The sequence below is a fragment of the Etheostoma cragini genome, chromosome 11 (genome assembly GCF_013103735.1).
Source record: "Etheostoma cragini isolate CJK2018 chromosome 11, CSU_Ecrag_1.0, whole genome shotgun sequence".
NCBI lineage: Eukaryota > Metazoa > Chordata > Actinopteri > Perciformes > Percidae > Etheostoma > Etheostoma cragini.
In genome coordinates, this window is record NC_048417.1 from 12,603,167 (window position 1) to 12,623,952 (window position 20,786).

Sequence of the window (20,786 nt, forward strand, 5' to 3'; positions counted from 1 at the left end):
TTAACAATGATTTGAGTGTGAAAGTCTGTTCATCATGTTGTAAAAAAGATTTTAACTTAAGGTACACCAACAAGCTGGAACTTTAAACAACAGTTAGACAAAATCAGGGTTTGGCTTCCTAGCTTTTCCCACGATTTTCAACCACAGTTCTTGTCTCTCATCAGTTTGATGTGTAATCTCCACGACAGGCGAGCAAAGATGCAATTTAAGTTCAAGGAAAAGCTGAAGAAGATTGAAGTTGAACCCTCAGGGAAAGAAAAAAATGCAACAGTTTTATTTTTTTCTTCTTTTGCAGTGTGGTCAATTTAAAAATGTTACACCCTTGGTGTCACAGAGGTCTGCGGGCTACGGAAGAAGATTAGAGCCACATGTGAATTTTTTGTTTTGTTTTTAAGTTTTTTTGTTTTTTTAAAACTCTTTTTCAGAATTCTGATTCAGACTTTTTTCCCCTCAGAATTCTCCCTTTAAACTCAGAACTCAAATTAATTTTTTCACATTGGCCCTAATCCTCCACCACAAGAGGCTACATATATATGTACTGCAACATCTCTGGTTACCCTTCCTATTCTCTCCTCAAATTTTTCTTGTCTGCTTCTATACCATCACTGTGTAAAAATGTCCATAAATAATCGCACAGCTGGAGCACATTTTCTTACATTGTGAGGATATTACAATGTCAAAGAGTTTGTTTAGATGAATAAATACGGGAATGATGTTGGGTCAAGAGTGACTGAGACAGCATACATTTTTCAAAGCTTCAAGTTATTCACCATAGCAATCAAGTGTTAACACAGCGGTGGATTATTCGCCAACCACTTCTTTTCTTTCCCCCTGTGATCACCTCCCCCACCTCGTCATTGCTCTGGGCTCCAACTGGCCTTTCTCCTTGTAGGATTAGCAGTGCAACTCTGAAGACAACGTCTGATTGTTGTAAGGGCATCCGCAGCGCGTCTGGCTGCCGCGTGTAAAGGCTCAACTGAGTGTAAATTTGAAACTCGTCATGTCTGAGGTCTGGCATGCATGTAAATGCACATCGGGTGAGCGGATATGAGCGGGTATGCCTTTGACCTGAGGGTGATAAGAGGCTTAGACTATCAAAAACAGCGTATGTCAAAGAACTTTGTTCTTAGATCTGCAGATCACCTGCCAAACGGGTGCAATGTATTGTTCACTGTCACTGTGAGTCGAGTGGCCCCATAAAATCCAGCAACCTTAAACATGATATAATGGAATTAATCCTCAAGTACAACAGGAAACAAGATGTATGACATTGACCTTGCAGAGGGCTTAACCAGGGACAGCATTGTGAGACCTCATCTGCTAGTCACAACTCCTTGCTTCCAGTTCTTCATGGTTGCATTTGTGAAAGCATCCTCCTGTCAAACATACAAAAACATGCAGAGTGTAAGTACATCTGCACACAAGCGACGTAACGTTGTTCCACACAATGCGCCGATAGTTTACTAGGTGCCTGTTGTTGGTAGACAGGCTCTATATGCACGTGTTTTAAACGCAGTGAAAAAGAAAGGGAAAGAAAAAACTGGAACCCTGCTGTGTCTTTGTCAAGAACCATTTTCAACAAACGGATTATATGAAACCCAAAGCACCATCCTTGCCAGCCAGACTGAAAGAAACAGTGAGGTGCAAAGGAATTTAATGAGATGCTGAGATAGGAAGTGTGAAAAGAGATGAGAGAAGAAGAAACAGTAGTTAGTGGCTCTTGGCAGGTGATGTTAAAGGATTAGCAGAACGCACTCGCCCTGGCAGCTCTTGGTTCGAGGTTACAGGAGAGGTCTGTCAGTGTTCAGCCTCGAGAATCAATTCACCTTCATGTGCAAATTTGGAGTGATTGGTTTATGGATTAGCACACTTCAAACTCTTCAATAGTTGTTGTGCATCTTTTGTGCACAATAACCCCATTCTATTCTATTCATAAATATCTTGCCTTAGCAACTGGCATTAAAAACTTCTAATGCGATGGAAACTTAAAAAAGGTTAAACCGTAAAATATAAATAATTCCTAAATTCTCCTAAAACACTAAACAAATCACAAAAGGCCACAATACAAACACATTTGAAAGATATTATAATCCGTCTTTATTATTGCCATTATATACTGTACAACCTACTTACATTATCTGAATGGGGTACAAGTAAATACAATTAATTTCTCTTAATATAGTTTCTGTTCAAGTGCCATCTATTCTGCAGGTCATTTAAATATGTACTGTTTAACATTTGAAAAATTATTTCTATAAAAGTACTTCGTTTTGTTATAAAAAGATTACTTGTAAAGTTAAGCAGAATACAAAAATCAATTAGAAAATGACTTTAATTCATAATGTTACTCTTGTCACATTTCAGGGGGCATATATCACATTTCTGCATACTCTGTTTCACTCTATCACGATTAGTAAGGCACTTACATGCTCTAGTATAGGTGTTACTGTAACACAGAGGAGCGTTTTTCTGATTTCTAAACATAAGGTATAATGATAAGCCAGTTATTTTACATCCTCGCTCATTGACAAAACCTTCCTGGGAGGCTAATAACATCTCCCAGCTTTCCACACAAAGAGGGCAGAGCACAAGTGTAACCAGGAACAGAAACATCCATTTCCTGTTAGAAATTAAGGATTCTGTCTCAAAAAGAATCAATTCAGAAATACAATATCTAACTGTGGGCTCTATTCACTCCAACATATTACTCTTGTACTTAGAGAAAACTGAAAGCGCTGAACATAAACATGAAGGCTGCCACTGTGTTTTGCTTAACAGCTACTGTTTCCGTGCCAACACAGAGTGGTTTTCCCTGGTCCACCCCATACCCACTTTATGTGAGTAACTGGACAGGCTTTCATCCACGTACTTTCATAAACCATATTCGGGATTAATTTTAAACAACTATGCCAACATGGCAAAAATGTGTAAGGCTAGTGTGCACACAAAACCAGATAAATCTTGATTTTTTTTTTTTACATTGTGTGGGAAAGCTTAATTGCACAAAACATTTGTCCAGCAGGACCACACAATCAACACAGTTTTACACAGTTTGTGTAAAACTAATGATACATTTTCTGCATACATATTTAAAAATTCTTAAAACAATTTTTTGAACAGTTTTGAAGCTTGCCTGGTAAAATTAAATCTGTGTGTCATCAGTATCTGGATGAAAAAAAAACTACATTGTTCATATCCAAACATTGAGAAAATGTTGGATAACATGCTGTTGCTACTAAGAAGCACAAAGTGTGGTATGGAAGATAAAGTAAGCTGCCCTGAAAAAGGAAAAGAACCCTGCCGCTCCATTAGTCTTCACTGAGTTTCAAATGCTCTCCTATACTGGACGATGAGACCAGCACTGAGGGACTGTGGACCTGCATGGCTACATGGGAAATGTAAGCTTTCCTTAACTCATGTTACGTGAGTGATGTGTTGTAAGAGAAAGTCTCATAAAAGTGGAAGTTAACGCGTTTTCAGAACACCACGAGGAAGCCGGTCTCCGTACAGCCACACAGGATGACTGACTGTTTGTGTGTGTATGTGTGTTTATTGCCACATTTCCACTGCATGGTACGGCTATACTCAACTTGCTCTTTTTTGGTTTTTCATTTGCAAAAGTTGTGAGTAGTACCTGGTACCTGGTACTTTTTTGGTACCACCTTGGTATGGTTCCAAGAGAGCTGAGCCGATACTAGAAAGTGGAATTAAAACACTGCACATCACTGATTGGTCAGAGAGAACTGTCACTAACAGCAAAAACCCGCCTTACAGCCAAGCAGCCGTCAATAGCGACTGCAATTTCTTTATTCACTCGCCCCATATTTTTTTTAAATGGCAGTCCACAAAACTACGCTGTACACTTTGTTCACTACGCTGTACAATTGATGAAGTGCAGACATTGTTTCCAATGAAAAGATCTACAAGCGCCGCATTGAAGATGACCGGCCAGGGCAGCTTTACACGGCATTGCTATGGCAATCAGCTGAGTATGCTGCCAAGACTGAGGGGGTACTATCTGCAGCGGAAAACAAATTGAGAAAAGCACCTGGTACCAACAGTGAGTTGAGTGGAGTCAAGTTGAGCTGAACCATGCAGTGCAAATAAGGCATGTGTGCAGTAAAGTCTGACGGCCAAGTTCATATCTGTACAAATGTTAAACACGGTGACAGACTGACTCGTCCAAAGGGTCAGAGGCTGCTCCATGTCATACTATCCCAGAAGCACCCTCTGCAGGCGGTAAGCAGGCACGCTGCTCTCTTCCTCCGACTCCGCATCACTCTGGGGGTTGGAGCTGCAGGGAGAGGTGCACTCTGGGGAGCACAGGTAGTGCATGAGGGGCAGCCGGTACTTTCCACAGAAATCCACAAATTTTATTTGCCGCACACAGGAATCAAAGTAGACGCCTGGAGACAGTAGAGAGTAACAGGAAAAACAAAGCCAGGTTCAAGTTGCAGGTCAGTGACTTAAATTAGTTTGTGCAGATATATGTATGCACATGAATGCTATCAACATAGCACAACAATATTCATACATTACATCATCATCATAAACTGTTAGCTGTACACCCAGGTAAGAAAAAGTAAAAGGGAAACACAAAACCGGGATATGTGGTTCCCAACCTGGGGATAGGCACCCATATAAGGGGTCACGGGACAAAACAAAGGTGTTTCTAGTGAGGAATTCCTCATTTAATGGGGTCACAGGCCAAAAAAGGTTGAAAATCCATGCGTTTTCACATATTGGTGGAAAAAGGACAGAGCTAAAAGAAAAATCTTAACATGTCATAGAATTAAAAAAAGAACATAAATCTGTGCATTCTCTTCAGTGAAAGAAAGGGTCTTACCGGCACACTTGGGGTTGGGGCACTTGCTAGCCAGGTCTAGGTAGCGCAGCAGGTTTGACGGCAAGTCGTATGGATAGTAGGGAATATTTCGGCTCTTGACTGTACGTCCTGCCAACTCTAGCAGTGACGGAGGGTCGTAGGTCATCTCCTTGACAAAGCGCACCACCAGTGGATTGCCACGGAGACTAAGCTCTTGCAGGTGCACCAGGCAGAGGATCTCCCTCGGCAGGTAAGTGAGCAAGTTGTTGTGGAGACTTAAAGATCGCAGAGAGTGGAGCCTGAAGTGAGACAGAGAAAGGATTTCACCAACAACAACAAAACAAGACTACGGGAATGTGCCATTTTAAAATAAGTCGTACATTAACATATAGCTTTTTAATGCAAGTTACACTAGTAAGATAGTGGTGGTGTATGTGCAGTTACCTGGTGAGTTGCGGGGGGACACTTTGGATGCGGTTGTCACATAGGACCAGGTAGCTGAGGTAGGGCAGGTTAGCCACTTCTGGAGGAATGGCGGTGATGAGGTTTCCACCCAGATACAACAGCTCCAGACTAACAGAACAAAAAAGTCAATTTTGAGTTTGCTATGTTTAAGTCAAGTACAGAATATCTCACACATTGTTCTAGATGCTATTATCTAATGCGATCTAAAATTTAAAAGGGAATACTTTTTTCCACCTTCAATTTTTGCAGTTTGTAATAAAATTTGCTGCAGTGTCAATGTAGCCATGTTTATACATAATAGGTACAGATGTTCTAAAAGGGAATTGTTCTAGCCAACAAAGCTGAGTGACCCCAAGTTAAAACTAATACATACCACAAGGGGGAGCTGAAGATGCACCGTCTCATGCTAAAGAGTGTGTGCATGCACTCGAAAGTCCAAAAATCATCTTAGATTCTTAGTTTTGTTTTTGTACAGTAGACACATTTATCTAGGAAAAAGTGTGCAAATATAATATACGTTTGCACATTTTCATTTGTATTGATGTTATAACAAATTAAAAAAATTACATTTTAGACAACAGTAAAATCAAAACGAGCATTAAGACAACAAAGGACCCTGGTCGGTTAATGGCGGTATGGCGTACACAGGGTGGTAATTGGGAGTGAAACAGAGACAGGGAGAGAGCAATGTATGGCTGGTCAGCAAAAGTAAGCAGTCAGGCCATCTGCCTGCTGGAACTGATGACACAGCGACGGCGAGACAGGAAGCCATTATACTGTCCTTGGTGGCTAAGCACTGAGCAAGCCCCCTCTGTAAAGGGAACTGAGACCTTTAGGGTCTGCGCACTGACACAAATCAGCCACCAGATATGGAAAGGAAAGTTATGGTGTGTATCAGGGACAATATAGAAAGCTCACAATTTAAGCCTTTGTCCTGGGCCATTCCATACAAAACACACTGGGTCAAGGTTTCTTCTCTAAATAAATCAAGACATATTATAACAGGTAGTTAAATAGTATTCACCCATGCTTAGGCCTAGTCTACAAGTCCATGGGTATTTTTTAATTCCTTTTTGCGCGCGTTTCTGCCTTTCGTCCACACACAAACTATGTTTTAGGTCACTCTGAATGGAGGTTTTGGAGCCAGGTTGAAGTCTTTTAGAAACGCTGGACATGGAAAACAGAGTTTTAAGCTTGTAACGTCAGAGTGTGCGCTGCTATCTTCTTTGTGAGGTATCACAAAGGAGGCATCGCTTCTCGTAATGGCAGATGTGGCAAAAATAGTGAAGGCAACATGCTTGAAAGCAGGATTTTTTGAATTGTGTTGTTAAAAACAGAGGTGTGAGTATGTGTTACAGAGGTCACTGCTACATAATCCAACTTTGCCCCCCCCCCAGCGCCACATTGCCAGTCTTGGAGCTTCGGATTTCAAGTTGGTGGGTTGTTGTATAGTTACAGCTTTTTTTTCAGGCTTCCGATTGGTCAACATCTTCTTCGTACAACTGGGGTTATATTGCATCCTTTTGGCTTGGCATTCTCCCGACAGCCCTTCAATTGGGTGTGCTAATTGCATTTTTATGTGGGCAAAGACTTTTCTTAACTGTATGTGTGGACGGGATTGTCTTCACAAAGAACAAAGAAAAACCCTCTTTTTTTAAATGTGTGTGGACAAGGCCTTAGACTGTAAGTCTTTTGTGATTCAAAATAAGTATGCTTTATGACACTAACAGAGAAAAACTGATTGGTCCTCTGCATTTGAAGCTGCACTTCCTGTCATTAGCAACTACTGTTAGTTTTGTATATCTCCAAAACTAGTCTGTGGTTACTGGAACAGCAATTATTAGGGAGCAATTATCCTGCACACACTATGAATCATGATCTTTACAAGATAAACTGCCTGGAAATGATCATGACACATACAGATAGATGTAAAAGTGGTATGAGAAACACCATTAATATGATACAATTTTGAATAGGGAGAAAAAAAACTGACTTGTATTAAAATTACATTTTATACAATTCTACAGGTTGCCTGAGTGTGACTGTAAAATAGATACTGTAAACAGTTTTAAAAAATATTGTTGCCAGGTGGGTCAACTCCTTTGACTCATGCAAAACAGCAGGTTAAGAATGGCTGACGTGGTTTTACAATACTCTCTACAAGACAACTGACAAGAGAATTCAAAGCTTTCCATAAGGAGCGTGAGCTGCAGCATACAGATAAAAGCCGACTCTGGCTTGTACCAAACACTTTAAATGTCAGGGTGAACTTTTGCAATGTACCAAAGGTAAGGACTAATGTTTGGCTCCAGGCCGAGATGGCCAGAGGGATAACACTTAATGTGTGAGTGTATGCTCAGTATAGGCATTGTGCCATTTACCTATTACTTTAACTAGCCTACATTGTGGTTGATGTAGTGCTGCAACTAACCATTATTTTCATCTGATAATTATTTTCTCAATTATGCGATTGCTTGATTTTTACACAGTGCAAAGAGATCCAAACTATTTACTGTTGATCAATTATCAAAATATTTGATTACCTTTGTTGATGTGCTTTATTTCAGCTGTACAGTTTATTGTCACATAAGACAAAGAAAAAGCAGGATGTCAATTTGTTTGACCAATGACTTGAACGGATCAATTACTTATCAAACAGCACATTCATTTTATGTGAGTTGACTAATCAAATAATCGACCAATTGTTTAAAAGGTCTAAAATTCTTATACATAAATTCTGATTGGCTGGGGGTTGCCAGTTAAAAGTTCAAGTCAGCAGCCCCCCCTCCCCAATTGTATGTAAACGCATTCATTTAATAATGAAGGTAACCATTGCAACATCACATGGTTTCCATGGTATGTTGTGACCATATTTTGATTTCCAAAAAGGAAGACACTCGGCTGGCCTCAAGACACATTTTAAGACAGAGGTTTCTCAGAAGTTAATGAACATTATGCCTCAAATGGTACAAAAATATCTTATGCAATAAATCAAATCTGCAACAACCTGTAACAATATAAAACTACATAATAACCAAACAAATAAATAAATAAATGAAATTGAAATAATGTTCCAAATATGACCTCTTCTGTGTCAGCTTCAAAATCCTGCTTCAACTAAATCTGTCCTTTTCAATGTAATAAGACAAAGTTTTTCGGTGTCCATGTGAGCTTTGAGATCTCCAGCGTCTATATTAGACACTGAAACACATGTGTTAGCTTTGCACACGGTGCACTAGGCCTCCCACTTGTCCCGACCGGGACGGTACGTGGAAATATTTTTTGCAGTTCATCTGTGTAGCTGCACTTACGCTTCGGCATTTTCTGTGCAATGCTGATCCGCTGCCTGATCTGCTTCCTGTATGTGCGCTTCACAGAGTCGCCCGCAAGGCAGCAGCCTCTCGGGAATTACGTGACGCCACATACCGTAGTATTGTGTGCAAAGCGCCAGTCAATTTAAGTACACGCTTATGGTCTCATGAAAGATAGCCAAAAACAGGACATTTTCATGAATGTATAACCCCCTTCCCCCGGACAGTACGTAAAAAGTGGACATGTCCGGGCAAAAGAGGACGTTTGGTCACCCTATGCTATGTACCAGTTGACTGAAACGTACCACAAGCTAAATCGACGACAAAAAATCTGGATAACGGTAACATCATTGTCATTGGTATAAACTTGATATTTTACTCCGAGGTTGGCTAATACGGAAAATAACAGAATCGGAAGGAAGCTTAGTTTCCTTTGTCATTGACCAACCAGGTCCATTATTAACGTATCGAACGTATTAACGTTATGGCTTACCGTCGATTATGGCCAACTAACGTTAACTACAAAGACAGTAGAAGTACACATTAACATTAATTGACAGTAAGCCTACCCCCCCATATTGCTTAATACTTGGCCATGCTAACGATACTTGGACATTTACCAATGGTGCTAATAAGGACAGCTTCTGACGTTACCCTCCATGACCTACCTGGTTAGATTTTCTATCTCTTCAGGTATGCTTTTCAGTCTGTTTCCGCCAAAGGAAAGCGACTGCAGACGCAGCAGTTTCATACACTGAAGTGGGATCTCCTCAAATCGGTTTCCACTAAAGTTCAACACCTCCAGTTGCAGAGAGCCAAACTCTTTGGGCAGCGAAAACTCGTCCAGGCGGTTGTTCTTGGCTACCAGGGTTTTCAGCCTCGTCAGTCCCGTAATGCCCTCACAGATGGCCGACAGCCCGTTGTTGCTTATGTCCAAAAACTCAAGGTTGCAGAAAAGGCTGACCGACGAGGGTAGCGAGACTAGTCTGTTGTAGTTCAGGTAGAGCTGCTTGGTGTCCCTTTTCCTCTTCTCGCTGATACTGTTAATGTTGAAAGTTGTCAGACTCAAACGGGAAAAGTCAAGCACGCTGTCGCTTGCTACCGCTGCCCCTTCGTGAATCTCCATGTTGGCAATTTTAGCGTAAAATTCAAACTCTGAACAAAATCTTTGCAGAAGTTTTTCTGTAGGTTAGCTCCAGGACTTGTCTATTTTTGACACGGAGAAGGGAAGTATTTCTAGACTACCGCCCGTAACATTTAACCACATTTCTAATGAAAATCTAGGTCACTAATTTAGTACTAAGTAGAGGCTATTGTAGCAACATATACCAACATTGAGTGCGAATGTCACTCTGCTACAACACAGCCGTTCTTTGACGAGAATATTTGCTGCTATGTTCAGAGATTGGCTCGTTCTAAAACAAACCCCGCCCACGCAAACGTTGATTGGTTAGTCTTCCAATCTGTCATATTACAAAGTATTAATTGAGAGATTTGTTACACATTTATGGCACAGTTTATTGACTTCTTTTATAACTGTACAATACCACGCTGTCGTGTTTAATTGCGCTGTTTTCCATTTGTGCAACAACGGAATAATAAAGGCCAATAATCCATCATGCCAACTGCCCAGTGCGGTCTGCCATTACGCAACACCCCTCTTCTGTTACATTACGCAATGCGCTGCTGAAGATGTGCATAGAATAAGAAAAAGGTAGGCAACCGGATAACTTGGTTCTTCCCACTGTATTCACATCTAACCATATGCCAGTTGTCACATCTCTATTCTGTTTACGGAACTCTGAGGAGAATAAGGGCACATTCTAGTGGTGGTGGGGGGGGGGGGCACTGTCTGGCCCTTACAACCAATACTAGAGTGTATGTCGCTTAAATGTATATATATTTAGCACAATAAAAAGCATTAGCACAATATCAAACACAGGGGTAACAAAATAAAAATATTTTTTAAAAACACAGAAATTAAACAAAAATATTAGTTAAAAAAGCAAGGCGATTGGCAATATAAGTGAGTCTTGATACGTTTTGTTAAAAAATGCCAATTAATTTGAATAATATATAGAGAGTGAGTATATATATGTGAGAGAAACTTTTAGGGTTTCGAGACAAAGACATCAAATGAGCTGTAAGCCGGGGATGGAAACATCCTATACACATTGACTAGCTGACTGGAGAGCCTTTAAATCACTTTGTGTGCACAATTGAGAAATGTACTCATAGACTTCACTGTGTAGCGCCTGATACAAAAATATTGAATTCTAATGGCAGATGAAAGAATGCACATAAAAAGGGACAAAGACGTGTGGTGGTGTATGGTTTTTATTGGCATACATACGTACATATTCCTTACAGTCTCAGCACTTCTAGTGAAATATGAAGATTTTGCTTGAACCTACTAATGCAACTTTCACACAAACATTTATCAGGTATAGATTCACAAAGCATTAGTTTACTGCTAAACTAAACTCATTCATTCTATGCCACGTGACATAATTGCCTACTTGCAGGCAAAGGTAGAGACCTACACTTTTTGCAGGTCTAAGGCACTGATTTTTTAGTCAATACTCCCAATTTAGGAGACAGGTTTTTAAACAAGTAAAACACATTAAACAGACCAAACTACTCTCCACACACACACACACACACACACACACACACACACACACACACACGCGCGCACACACACACACACACACACAAACACACACACACACACACACACAAATAATGCACCCAGTTATTGATGCGTCTATGCTACTTTAGCTGACAGTGAGGCTAGTCCTTCTGTTAGAGTGATTTTGAAAGCACAGGTATAGTGTTGTTGCTGGGTCCAAAGTAATGTTTTACTTGGAGAATTTTGTACATCATTCAAACACTTCATTAAGACTTTGGTTTTAGTTTTCATCATGCTATATTCAAAGATCCGGTCTCATCTGGGTGCAGTTGTGCTGCTCCATATTGATTGCTTGGCCACTATGTCTTAAGTCTCAGAATGTTTAACATAAAAAGCACCAGAGAGACTTGCCTGAGCATAACATGGGAACAAGATGAGTTCCAACTCAAGTCGATTAACATATTGTACATAGAAGCAAACTATTTTGCAGCAAAATTAATACTTTGCAGTAAGATACAAACACATTTCAGGCTTGTGATAAACTAAACCCTAAGAAAGCTAGACAGAAAGAAAAGACAATTGCATTGGTCAAGTAGTGGCCTATGGTGGCAGTTCTAAATGGCAAAAAAAAAAGAAAGTCACTAGTAGCTATACCCTCTTAAAACAGGTCCTTTTAACCAAGCTGGTAAAACGTGCTGCACTAGGTGTCAAGTAGTCAGCTAACTCTCTACTCCAATAAAACAATGACTTCCATATTCCAAAACAGTGACAACTTGACAGTTTTTTTTCATAATAACTGTAAAAATATATGGATTGTCGTAGAAATAGCCCCAGGGCTAATGTAGAGGCGCAGTAATACAATCAAATATGACAGTACTGAACACAAGGGAATCCTATAATACTCTTTGATAGCCCCTGAATCTAACAAACATCAACACAAACACTTGTAAAACATGTATAATAATTAAAATAGCAGAGAAACATGAAAAAGTCAGTCTAATAACCACACATGGCCGCAAGGTCAATCAAGTATGGAGGAAGGGGGATGACATGCATCCTCTCCTTCATTTCGTCCTTTTTTAGGCCTCCTTTGTGCTGGTCTTCATCTTCTGAACTGTTTCCTGTATTATAAACGACAAAAAGAGTTGAGAGAAACAGTTGTATAAGTATCACAAGCTTTTGGTTTTGGATGAACACATGTCACTTGAGTACTTGATCCATTTAAGGCAACATTGTATTTTGAAGCAAGGTTCTTATGACTGAATTTAGCGTGCACCTGATCACTCCAAACGTTTTCCCACAGAGCCACATTTGTGTACAATGGCATCATAAGTTGCCCTTCTGGAGTACAGAGTACATGGCCTCAAGCCAGAGCCCTAGTCCTACATTGTTAGCCTCATACTTTCATTCACCCCTTTAAGCAAACACATACATACACACACAAGAGTAGACATGCCCAAACAATTTCATGAATGTAGAGGTTCCAGAAATGTAGCTTTTCAGGTCAGGTTATAGAAATTGGTTCTAGAACTTCACTCTTAGGCTAGAGAGGTTTTAGATCACTATTATTTGTCTATAGAGGTACTAGAAGGAACACTGGCAGCATTATTCCAATATTTGTCCATAATACATATGTAATCCTTCAATTAAGCATTGCACTCCTATAACATTGTCACACTCACAACGGACTGTTTTGTTTTTCAACACATTCTTTTTACTTCAAAACCTGGGTCAAAACCTGGTGCCTACATTACCCACAATGCAACTCGACCCCCAACAGTTTGGCTACAGTGGTCCTGTAAGCTCACTTCTTTCTAACTCCAAACCGCCACATTTTTTAATTTTCACACTTTTAGTTTTCAACCCCAACCGCGCTGACTTATCACTTCAGCCAAATTTTTTGACTTCACACAACTCCCCTTATAGTCATAAAAAGGCTTGATACAACCATTTTCACAGTAGTACTTCACAAGTCCTGTAAGCATACTTTGATGTGTAAAGTTATTTGTGTTCCCCTTTAAGAATGCTAGATGCTGGTTTTCCTAATTCCAGCAATGTATAATTCACTTTAAGGCTTTATGTGCCACAAGGCATAAAGAGGATGGTAACAAGTAACATAATTCACTCTTAGGAATAACTGATTATATGACGTTATGATTTGGAATCATCTACACAAAATCTTAGTTAAGTAGATCCCTTTTTAAAATCTAAAATAAAAGGGAAAATGTTAGTGATTATTTCTTCTGCCATCTGCCTTCTATTTCCTATCCATTTCATAGTTTTATTGACCTAATTTATAAAACATTTATTTATTTCCCAGCTTTGGATTTACTGTTTCACGTTTTAAGCCGGGAGTCATAAAGCTGCTGATACCCTTGCTCACTGAGCTATGTTAGATTGGTTCTCAGACAATCACATAAAAATGTACCCCTACCAATTCCCATGTGAAATATTTTGTGCTGGCTGAGGAATTTGATTCGTATGCTCTTTGTCCAGAAACACAATGCATACAATCAAGGTTATATCCTGAAGGAATCTAAAAACAAACACTTGTTGGCTCATGTGAGTGACATGTCATGGATCTCATAACCAAGCGGAATCCTATGAGCAGTGGGCAGTGATGGAGCTTTAAAATACACTTTAAAAGATGATTTATCATTTTCTGTAGGGAAATCTTGACTATACTACTAATTCTGATTTATGTTGACCGATTGATAGGATTAGTATGTTACATTTTGTATTGTTTACAGGGCTTTTCAGAGTGCAAGGACATACCTGGTGCTTGTTGAGCTCAGCCACACGGAGATTCCACTCCTCCTCAGTCATCTCCGCCCCAGCATCTGCTGACTCATCCACAGCTGCTGTTTTTTCTAAACCGATAACAAAATGGTCATGAGGCATTTGTCTTAATGTGTGAGTGTGTGAATAGAATGATCAAAAGAATAAATAGCAAAAAGGTAACATCTTGTATTTCAACTCACCAGTGCAGGTCATAGCAGTGCAGACCCAGTTACCGCATGCACAAACACATCGGTTACACTCTACTTGAGTCTCTGCTCCGTCCTCATATGTCTCATCCTCCAAGGCGCATTCTGCAGAAAGACACATGGCAAAATATTCAGCCAAGACCACAGATAATAGACTGTGGCAGAATGATGATAGAAACAGCATTACACTGTAATCCTTGACAAAGGCTTGTCAAGTGCTTGTGTTTCAAAATACCACATCATTAGTCTACTCTAGTAGCTTCATTTGAAAGTAACAAGTTTTAAGTTACTGATCGAAAGTCACCATCAACCCCCGCTAAGCAGGATATACAGCAAGCATGTGTGCCAGAGATTAAAATAACTAAATCAATTCAAGACATTTTCAAAACATTCAAGATGCATATCATCTTCTTTCAGGCTTAAAGGTCTTGATTTCCATGACCAAAGAAATCCTGTACACAAATTCAACCAAGAGTGTATTTGTGCGTATGTGTGTTTGTGTGTGTGTGTGTCTTTGAGTCTGGACAAGCTCAAGAGTTCAGTGCTCCATAGCTAAATGTAAAACGGTTGCCAATGCTTCCTGTGAACTTTGTCCCAGATATATGGGACATCACATGACTGAGCAGACTGAAGTGAAAACTCAAACTAGTATGAAAAGCAATTTGAGGCATTTTCCAGCAGTTTGCTGGGTGTTGGGATTGCCTGAGTGAGTTAATTTCACAGAAGCTATATACTATATCTACCTATGTGTAACTTTATGTGACGTCAAAGTACACAAACAAGTACTCACTCTTCTCTGGTGGATTGAAGCCAGGCTTCAGGCAGTTCAGGAACTCATCAAAGCTCAGTTTCCAGTCTGCGTTTTCATCAGAGAGCTCAATGAGGGCATCCACACACAGGCTCCTGGGAAGCACAAATATACATGCAAACATTTAATAAATATCTGATGGTCCATACACTGGCAACAGAACATTGCTGAAAAAATAAGCATACAGAAGAAATGATAACTGGTTTAGAGTGTTATATCCCATGGAGCACAGGTGTTTATGACAGCGCAGGCTCCCACAGGAGGCCTTTAGTAAAGTCTGCGCTGTTTAGATAGAGTTCAATGACTTTCGCTGCATAGCTTAAAATAGCACAGCAGCAGATTTGGATCTGTATGTGCAAGCATTACCATAGGGAAAAGTGCAAACAGTAGCCTTTTTTACTCCACCCTGCCCTTAAAAACACTCTTGTAAGCATGCAAACTGACAAACAAACAAACACACGGACCTGAGCAGCTTGTTACTCTCCTGGTCTGCATAGGACTGCAACTCCACAACTGAGTCATTCTGCTGGATGAATTTGAGCAGCTCTGAGGAGTCCAGCTGAGAATCACCATTGTCATATGACTACAGAAACATGGACAGACATGAGAGAGGTAAGGTTAACGATATGCATGCACAGTAGAATATGAACAATAAGACTAAAATTTCACAATGAACTTTTAGACTGCCTGATAATAACATTACATCTTCAGGGGTCCCATTATATTTTGATCAATTTGTCATGTGCTTGGAAATGTTACTCATTGTTTTTCACTGTTGGACAGGTTAGTCAAATGCGTGTGGGTACATAAAGAATTCATTTTGTCATTCGTGTTTTTTTGTTTATTTTTTTAAACCTTTATTTCCACAGCACAGAATAAGACGAGAGAGAGAGAAGGGGAATGACATGCAGCAAAGGGCCGCAGGTTGGAGTTAAACCCGTGGCTGCTGTGTCAAGGAGCAAACCTCTACATATGTGCGCCCGCTCCTCCAACTGAGCTACACCAGCCACATTGGCATGCATGTTTATATGAATGAGTATTCATTGATCATATTACATTTATATTGTAGCCTATTATGATTTTTCAAATTTTTCGTCATATCTATTATGTTGTATGATAATGTATATATTGAAGCCCAAGTGGGTCGAATGAAAAAAAAAACGCCCAAATGTAAAGTGAGACTCTTCCTGCAGCTCATCTCCCTTTTTTGTCACACAGGAAATGCATACGCAGATCAGCCAATAGGAAATAAAAATGATGGCTTGATTTTCTACAGACTACATAGCCAGGAGGAGGTGCAGAAGTTTAGTTTTGTCTCTTCGACCACTTTAATTACATTATGCTGAAAGATTATTATGGAATTTTTGCTCAAAAGGCGCCAGAAATTAAGAGCCTACCACAGTTTTCAATGTGACCAAAGCTTCAAATAAAAAGAAATCTAAAAGAAACCCTTGTGAGCCAAAATCGCCCAATCCAAGCCAGTTTGTGACTGGTAACAACAACGTTCAGTTTTATTTTTACTATACACTGTTTTTACCTCTCTCATGTCTCTCAAAATAGGAAGTAGTACCAATTCCCATATGTTTTATATAATAATAAGGTGTCATCAAAATAAACATGCTGTACATGTAGGGTAGGACTCCAGCTTGCAGTTTGCAAATGGTACATGACTACTCTCCGTTCCCAGTTGACTAGCAAGCTGAGCTGAACGTTCAGACATTCTTCAGTTCATTGAGTGTGTTACTACAGTCAGAGCTCCGGTCAAACACTGAAGGATTTAGTGAACAAATCTTTTGTACAAATCTTTTTAGAGAACTGATCCTAGTTATCTACCAAACTGAAATTACACTCTTCCTATCACTATCACAGATGCACAGACTCTGGAGATCTGGAAATGCTGACCAATCAGAGCAGACTATTTTCGGGTGACGGGCTTAAAAAGACAGGCCGTCTGACAGAGTGTCTCAGACAGAGGGTGAAACCAAGTGCAGCAGCAGCAGCAGCAGCAGCAGCAGCAGCAGCAGCACCATGGGCAGTATGAGAAAATTAAGTATTGTTGAACATTAAGGCATAAATGTATGTGTAAGTGTGAACCTGAACAGTATATAACAGGTCTACCTCAGCCAAGGCTTTTGAAATAGTTTGGCAGTAATAAATATAGTTAAAGTAATAGTTGGACCTTGAGATCATGAGATGCTATATAAACTTAAGGGTAAGTATACCCTCAAAATATGAATATATTTGTATGGTGGGGAACTGCTGTTTACACAAACTGTTCATAAAAGCCATCTGCTCTTCTGCTTTAATGCTATTCACGTCAGCCCATAGAGCGGCAGGGGTCCTCCTCTGCAGGATCTCATTAAACAGAATTATAACCATCAGTTGAAACGCTTGAAATAAATAATTAGACACAGCTTTAAGCATTAGGGTGGTTGGAGGATGCCTATAAATATAAATAAATACACTGGGGTATTCTATATAAAGAATGGTGTAGTAGCAATTGTGTGCACTAATTGAGACTATGGGTCCATTCTGTCCTGTTCAGAGAAAAAAGGCCCACCTTGAAGTATTTGAGCAGGATGTCAGAGAAGTTGGATCCCTTGGCAAACCAGCCATCTGGGACAACCTCAGTCTGCAGCCACTGGACCACACGACTCCTCAGTTCATTGCGGTCAGCAGCGTAGCAAACCACTGCAGGGTTGGGAACATATCCATAGGTCAAATGGACTAATAACTAATCCAAAGCGTAACATTTATCTTACAGACCATATCACAATTGGCCCCTGTCCTTTTGTGTGTGTGTCAGTATTAGCATGTTCCTTAAGTCCTTTCCATTGGAGTGTACAATATTATTATCATAATAGCCAATCTTAACACCAGACCAACCAATAACAAATCTGTGAACCACAGATTAAGTTCACAAGTCTGCAGAACTGAATACATACAATATATACAAGAATGAATACATATATGCAATACAAGCAAGAGTGCGCACACACACACACACACACACACACACACACACACAAACACACACACACACACACACACACACACAGACACACACAAAAACTCACCAGGGCTGGCAGCTGCCTGCTCTGCTTTCTTCTCTACAGGTGATTAAACAAGAAAGAATATAACATTTGAAGCAAAAAAAAAAATCAGTTGAACATTGTTGACTAGATTCAGATAATTGATGATAAACTGTCTGTCTCTGAGCACTTGGCCAAAGGTCTGCAGAGGAAAGTATGACACAACTACTACCACTGGGAGCATTGAAAGTTCACTCAAGAAAAGACGCTTATATCAGATGCATTAATAGATAAGTTAAGGCCGAGACAAGAGTCTGCCATGATGTGTGCGTGACATTATATGTTGTCTTTTTAACCTCACATATCAGTTTCATAAATATCGGCTAGTTCAGAGATCACACAACCAGTTCAATTTAATGTACCCTCCAGTAGCCAGCCTACTCTTTGAAACCCCCCGAACCCCCTAGTCTACCGGCCTGTGTGTACAGTATTATCTGCACTTGACAGGTTCAATCTAAATCTAATCTAAAGTGATGTCTGACAAAAAAAGGATAGAAAAGCATGTTGGGATATAAAAAATGAGAGCTTAGTGTCCACAAGGGGCCATTGCTGAAAGAACCAAACAATAACAAAGTTTGGCTTTAGTATTTGAGCTTCCAATGAGCATTTGACCCCTGACTCCCCAATTCAGAACACTCAGACAAAGGGATGCACTGATCTGATATGCCATATTGGTATTGGTGTCAATACTGACCTTTACACTGACCAATTTTCAATAAATGCAGTTTTTTGGTCAATGGCCTTAAAAAATAACTCAAACCACAACCAGTTAGATCAATTCAGTCATGGAAGTCCCCCATCACAGTTTGTAGTTCCAAAGATGTCTGTGGTCTTATATTATCTTACAGAAAAAGTAATCTATTGAGTTCTATGCATTGAGGTATATTACATTTAGAAAAAAAGAGAGCATTGGTATTGAATCAGTGCTGGGTCAATGGTTATCAGGAGAAAAAAATGTCGTCCCTGCTCAAGTGTTGTTTAAAGTCTGTGTTTCTGTCACACCTAACTACTCAACTTTGGTAAGGAATCAGAAAGCAATAGCATTAAAAAAGGGTATTTTTAACTTTTACACGGTTTCTCACTTATTCAATGTAGCTAGCATCAATGTGTAAAACAAGTTTAAAATATCCATCAAAAGTCCTCTCATCTTTTATCCTGTTCCGATTTGGCACCTCCTCTATAAAAAGTGTCCCTGAACACTTTATTGCCCTTGATAAGAGTAACTTTTAGTTATTAATAACATTACACATGATATAACACTTGGAGGTGTAATTTACTGGGATTGTAAAAGTGACCCTGGTAACAGCAGCTCATAAAACTACTACAGAGGTTGATAAGGAACTTTCAATCTAAACTTTGAGGTAGACACATTGATGTTGAGAAATGGACATCTACAATACAATAACCACTGGGCAAACTCCATCTGCTGAGAAAGATTGTGTGATACAATGAAAAGCTTCATATCAACTCTTTTTGGTCACTGGGGTGAGAGAAAGTGACATCTTGTTTGCTGCTATCTTGTATCTGTTTATCCAGTACTTAGAGTGACAGACACAGATGTTACAAGAGGACCATGGTGACCAGAGGGGGTCCCATTCTGTCCGCCAGCTATTTATGGATGGTGAAGCGCTCAAATGCACTGGTGTACCCTTTCCATATTTAAAACAGAAACTGAATGAGCCATTTGGTAATTGCAAAATGATACATACACAGTACATATGAATAACATATATAGGTGGCTTTTCAGCTAGTAGAGAAGTTTCAACGTGATTTAACCAAAATGTCATGTGCTGCTGCTCGTACCATGGCAGTGTCCATCATGGGCCACCTGTATCTTCAAGCCCGTCAGACAAGCGTCCCTGTGGAGCTCACAGTGATTCCTGTAGGTCTTACCATTGCTGCCACACACTGACCTCTTGTGGGGCTTACAGCTCTGGAAAAAAAAGCGGGAGGTTGAGAGATGTGAAAACTAGGGGAAGATTTAATTTATTTTTTTAAGATGAATGTCTTTTTTTCTTCTTACATTACTATTCCTTACTTGAGTGATGTAAGTAATGACACATGGTCTCTGCAGAGCTGCCCATCCCAACACTTACCTCTATACACAGACAGCTGGGCTCCCCCTTCTCTGTAACAGCACACTCTCTGCCGGCCCCACAGAACACATTGGCGCACACTTTGCTCTTGCTCTGCAGCTCCTGAAAGAACGAAAACACATTGTTGGCCCTTTACAAATACCATTGCAGCAAGATATCTCAAAAACGGAAACTGTCATTGTCATTCATAAATAACTGCTCTCTTATAAACCCTGACTTGTGTCATTTCCCCCATGAATGACTTGGTCTAACACATATTTATCCATAGGTATTCTCCCTAGATATATATTTCCATCATTTAGAATTTATTTTTTGCACAACACCTTTTCCACCACTCCTCATTACATTTTTTTTTTAATTTTGGTAAATAATTTAACATACTTGCATAACTCCAAATCCAACTGTAAGTGTATCTTATTTGACATAAATTACTTCTTGAACCTTTTAATTTGAGCAAATTTAAAAGATGCATGCACGTGTCAACTCTGAGCCATCCTTCAAAGATTGATGACATTTCCCCTCAAGGTGGCGCTACCTCACCAGCATGATAAATTAAAACGACCATGACTT

At 39.8% G+C, this 20,786-nt stretch overlaps 2 protein-coding genes across 2 annotated transcripts in view; both read right to left on the minus strand.

Annotated features, from left to right (window-relative positions):
- Positions 1–3,596: 3,596 nt before the first annotated feature.
- Positions 3,597–9,982, minus strand: LOC117952953 (leucine-rich repeat-containing protein 58-like). The gene is made up of 4 exons (XM_034885624.1): positions 9,270–9,982; positions 5,270–5,398; positions 4,847–5,124; positions 3,597–4,406 (listed from the first exon to the last, which is right to left on the minus strand). Exons 1-4 carry the CDS (start codon positions 9,725–9,727, stop codon positions 4,213–4,215), a joined length of 1,059 nt encoding a protein of 352 aa, XP_034741515.1. The 5' UTR covers positions 9,728–9,982; the 3' UTR covers positions 3,597–4,212.
- Positions 9,983–11,492: 1,510 nt separating this feature from the next.
- Positions 11,493–20,786, minus strand: part of LOC117952871 (follistatin-related protein 1-like) — a 21,489-nt gene continuing 12,195 nt past the window's right edge. Inside the window, exons 3-11 of the mRNA XM_034885467.1 lie at positions 20,217–20,318; positions 19,924–20,053; positions 18,106–18,138; positions 17,589–17,719; positions 15,493–15,611; positions 15,011–15,123; positions 14,215–14,325; positions 14,009–14,103; positions 11,493–12,354 (exon numbers count right to left, since the gene is read on the minus strand). Of these exons, the coding sequence (XP_034741358.1) occupies positions 12,313–12,354; positions 14,009–14,103; positions 14,215–14,325; positions 15,011–15,123; positions 15,493–15,611; positions 17,589–17,719; positions 18,106–18,138; positions 19,924–20,053; positions 20,217–20,318 (876 nt within the window). The 3' untranslated portion in view covers positions 11,493–12,312. The remainder of the gene's footprint in view (positions 12,355–14,008; positions 14,104–14,214; positions 14,326–15,010; positions 15,124–15,492; positions 15,612–17,588; positions 17,720–18,105; positions 18,139–19,923; positions 20,054–20,216; positions 20,319–20,786) is intronic.

Excerpts from the sequence above, each read along its gene's own strand:
- LOC117952953 (XM_034885624.1), bottom strand. The coding sequence starts at position 9,727 with ATGGAGATTCACGAAGGGGCAGCGGTAGCAAGCGACAGCGTGCTTGAC. Across the intron at positions 5,125-5,269 it reads GTCCCCCCGCAACTCACCAG|GCTCCACTCTCTGCGATCTT; the intron begins GTAACTGCACAT and ends GTCTCACTTCAG. Across the intron at positions 4,407-4,846 it reads CCCCAACCCCAAGTGTGCCG|GCGTCTACTTTGATTCCTGT; the intron begins GTAAGACCCTTT and ends TACTGTCTCCAG.